The 4,184-nt window shown below is 36.5% G+C and overlaps 1 protein-coding gene across 1 annotated transcript; it reads left to right on the top strand.

The window, feature by feature from the left end:
* The first annotated feature begins 1,466 nt into the window (after window positions 1-1,466).
* LOC106465854 (fork head domain transcription factor slp1-like) lies at window positions 1,467-2,651 on the top strand. Its single transcript, XM_013926097.1, has one exon. The coding sequence runs from the start codon at window positions 1,467-1,469 to the stop codon at window positions 2,649-2,651; it is 1,185 nt and encodes a 394-aa protein (XP_013781551.1).
* Window positions 2,652-4,184: the final 1,533 nt, after the last annotated feature.

Genomic DNA, 4,184 nt, shown 5'->3' with positions numbered 1-4,184 from the left:
TTGAAACAGTTTGCATTTAAATGTTATGCATTCCTTTCGTGAGTAACTTTAAACAGTGAATGGTTTTAACATGTTAAAATATATTCTTCAATTATACTATATTAATTTTTAGTATTTTAACGATAATACTGAATTAAAATATAATTTTAACTTATTTCAATGAAGATTTCTGCTGAAAGACGCTGTATAAAAACGTCTTGGTAATTTAAATTAGAGTACTATTTAGTGGGAAAAATAATTCATATTATCACCGCTCAAGCTGTATTTTAAAATCCATAGTATGATTAAAACATCTTCATCATTTCAAATATTATATACAGCATTTATATTTTGTTTGGTTTTTGTACAAGCATAATAAACAAAACTGAAACCAGCTACAAAGAAGGTGTTTTTCTAGTTAGCCAAGTTAGTTCCAAATGACGTAGAATCGAAACAATGAAAATCCAGAAATTCTTGAAAACTTGTCTTTCTATGTATATATATACATGATATGATAATACAGTAAGTTCTTCGAAGTAACTCTTTATCTATGTAGCACAGAATTTTTTCATTACAGTAGTAATGTTAGTGTGATAGAAGAAACAGCGTAAAACTTAAGATCTTATATATAGAACTTTGTTATAAAACTAATGGTGATTCCGGTGTAAATACTTCAACCTCAGATTTAGAATATTCAAGCATTCTCTCAAATCCATTTATGTTCCCAAGATTATTCAGAATTAGAAACAGTTAGTAACGAGATGAAGTTAGTTTCTCTCTGGGCCAAACGGGTTACCTATATAAATGAGACTATAGCTCGAACTTACGAAAGGACAGATGACTAGATAGATATCTGCCCCGTTTAGGAATAGCCATATAATTCAAAGCAACATTTGTAATAGACTGTCCCACATATTAAGGTCCGCTGTATCCTAATAACCTTTAATTTTTTTAATTCTAAGTGTATTAAACTCCGCCCTAATATTTAATTCAAAGTATCGATGCTCTTTCTCTTTGCACTCCTATTGGTCTACCTAGAAAAAAAAATCTCCCTGCCGCTTTGGGTGGTTTTGTTGATCAGCGATTCGCTAGAATGAAAATACCCCCGCCCCTCAGTTAACGTAAGTGTTGAGCATAATAGAATCTAGATCTGTTACTGGGAAAAGCTGCAACTAATTGTGAACGTTAGCGTCATTATTGGAAGTTAGTAAGACAGCTTAGCAATCAGCTTGTCAGTAAAAAGGAAAAGGCCATAAGTAATGGTGAAATTATTGTCGTTTTTTTGGAAGTGAGCAAGTTAGGTAAGTGACCAGTTTGTCAGCAAGAATAGAAAGGCTAGAATTAATGTTGAAAGTTAGCATTGTTAGTGGAAGTTAGCAAGTTACCTAAGCGACCAGCTTGTCACCAAGAAGGAAAATAAGCAACTGAATATTATTGTGGAGTCCAACAAGAAATCTTCCGGCACGATTGCGTTGAAAACAATAACGATGCGTATGGAAAGTAAAGAACGCTTACAAGGGTCAGAGGCTATAATGTGCACTCCGGAACGGACGTCTTTCTCTATCAGTAGTATCATCAAAATGGACGACGATGAAACTATCGTCCGTAACCGAACCATAGGCATGAACTCTCCCAGCGACTTCATTCACAATCAAAACTCGTTTGATCAGCTAGTTGCAGATAAAGATGGCATCCACCGGCCGTGTGAGAAAGACGAGTTACAGAAACCGGGAAAGAGTTACGAAGGTAAGAACAATAGTAAGGATGAGAAGGAACAGAATAAACCTAAGTACGAAAAGCCACCGTTCAGCTATAACGCACTCATCATGATGGCGATTCGTCAAAGTCCTGAAAAGCGCCTGACCCTTAACGGCATCTATGAGTTCATCATGAAAACTTTTCCCTATTACAAAGAGAACAAGCAGGGATGGCAGAACTCTATTCGGCACAACCTATCCTTAAACAAATGTTTCGTGAAAGTACCCCGCCACTATGATGACCCAGGTAAGGGTAATTACTGGATGCTCGACCCGTCCAGTGATGACGTGTTTATTGGTAGCACCACGGGTAAGTTACGGCGGCGATCCACAGTGTCTTCACGAAACAGGCTGGCTACCTTCAAACTCACTTTCAGTGAGGCTTTTCCAGCGCTTCCTCGAGTACTGACCGTTGGACAAGGTCATGGAATGGACAAGCATTTAGGTTGGCCTTCTCATCCCTACCCTTCCTTACAAACAATGTTTAAGTGCCCAGCAGCTTACTTTAGTCTTGTTAATGGCCCGATGGCTCTGCCTGAGCCAGGTCACTTTCACCCTATGGACGGATTATTAGGGACAACTGAGACCAGCTCATCGGGCGGTGCTCGTCAACCGTTGGGCCTAAGATCTGGAATGGCCGCCCCTTGCACAATTGGCTCCTGTGCCTCCCTAGCGCTCAACTCGAGAGTGTGTTGCGGTAATCTTCTGTCGTGTGTGAATCATCATCCCACTCACTTCAAGGTTGCCAACAGTAACTTTGAGTCGGGACTCCAAGCTTTGCAGTTAACGTTAGCGGGGCGGCTGCAGTTATTACACACCCACCCTCGAGTCAGCTTGCCGCAGACACCAGACAGTAATGCCCGTAGGAAGTCTACTATTTACAAGCCCATACCAATTCTATCAAGGCAGAGGTAATGGGAATCACATTGAGGTGCCCAGTAGAAACTTAACTTAGAAACACGAACTCATCGATAAAGACATCAAATTCTTAAGGAGGGGATTTAACAATGTTGAAGAGTTAAAAAAAGAAACTGTTATTAGTCAATAATATGTAATGATGTATGAATATATAATTATATATATATACGTTTATTTGTACTTAATATTGTGTTGACAAACTGTTGAACTCTTAAGTAAATCTTGCAATATGAGTACGTAAAAGTTATGAACTAACTAAGCGACGCGACGATTGATCCAGGCTTAGACCACCAGTTCACGTTGACTTTGTAAGTCTGATGTACTGTTTTTTCTTGTTACGTATGTATTAGTGCAAGCCTACAAAGTTTCATTAAGTTTTAGGATCCTTTTTAATTAAGATATAAAAACTGTGACAACTCTTTATTGACTTTATTTCTTATATTTTTCTTGGATATCTATATAAATGTAAACAGTTACTTTACAATTAATGACTGTATAAACATCAAATGCATACATGATTAATCATAAAATAAATTCAGGAAATTAATTTTCATAATGTTCGCAACTATTTATTGGACATCACGTATTGTAATATACGTAATACTCAGAGAGTCTATATATAAAGAAAGCCTTCTTATGTTCAATTAAAATGAAATGTGGCATAAAAATAGCGCGAAATTTGAACTGTTTGCATCATAATGTTCAAACCACTTTTATTATCCAACGTACTTGTTATAACAACATTCAGCTTTAAAAAACGGGAATGTAACTCTAAAAAACTGTATATTAAAGCATTACGAAACGTTGGAAAATAATTTTTTATGTTCTTCACAACAGTGCAGGAGATACCACTTCAGATAATTAACACAACATGGCAGGGTTATGTTAAACTATAGAAGGAATATACCATCCATTCATAACGTATTTGATGTATATATATAGTGTACAGACAGACATAAGATGCTCTATTAGAAGATGATATTCTACCCTAAATATATAAAAATACAATTAATTCCTCATCAATTCAACTAAATACTTATAAATAATTTCGATGTACATAACTTCATATAACATTATATATACTTTATATACTAACTGATTTCAAAAATTGAAACGCTTCAAATCGCGCACCCCCAAGTGGCACAGCGGTATGTCTGCGGACTTACAACGCTCGAAACCGGGTTTCGATACCAGTGTTGGACAGAGCACAGATAGCCCTTTGTGTAGCTTTGTGCTGATTTCTTTTGATTATGTTTTTTCATATGTGCTTGTTTAGATGTTAGGTGTTATGTGGAGAACAACGTTGCATGCATGCATTTTATTTCGCTTCCACAAAATCATGTATATGATCTAAGAACGAATTCGTTTCCGCTGATTAACCACCTTTCATCATTAGAAATTTCACGATCGACACCAGTAAAATACTTGGAATATTCAAATTAGCAAGGATCTAAATTAGCCTATCTGTGATTTATAAGATTTCATATGTATGACAACGCTCTCGGTCGGCTGATCCTTGCCCACCTACTT

The sequence above is a fragment of the Limulus polyphemus genome, unplaced genomic scaffold (genome assembly GCF_000517525.1).
Source record: "Limulus polyphemus unplaced genomic scaffold, Limulus_polyphemus-2.1.2 Scaffold2074, whole genome shotgun sequence".
In the NCBI taxonomy this organism is placed as follows: domain Eukaryota; kingdom Metazoa; phylum Arthropoda; class Merostomata; order Xiphosura; family Limulidae; genus Limulus; species Limulus polyphemus.
This window is presented reverse-complemented; position numbering and strand designations above follow the sequence as displayed.

Coding starts and splice junctions, on each gene's coding strand:
- LOC106465854 (XM_013926097.1), top strand. CDS start 1,467: ATGCGTATGGAAAGTAAAGAACGCTTACAAGGGTCAGAGGCTATAATG.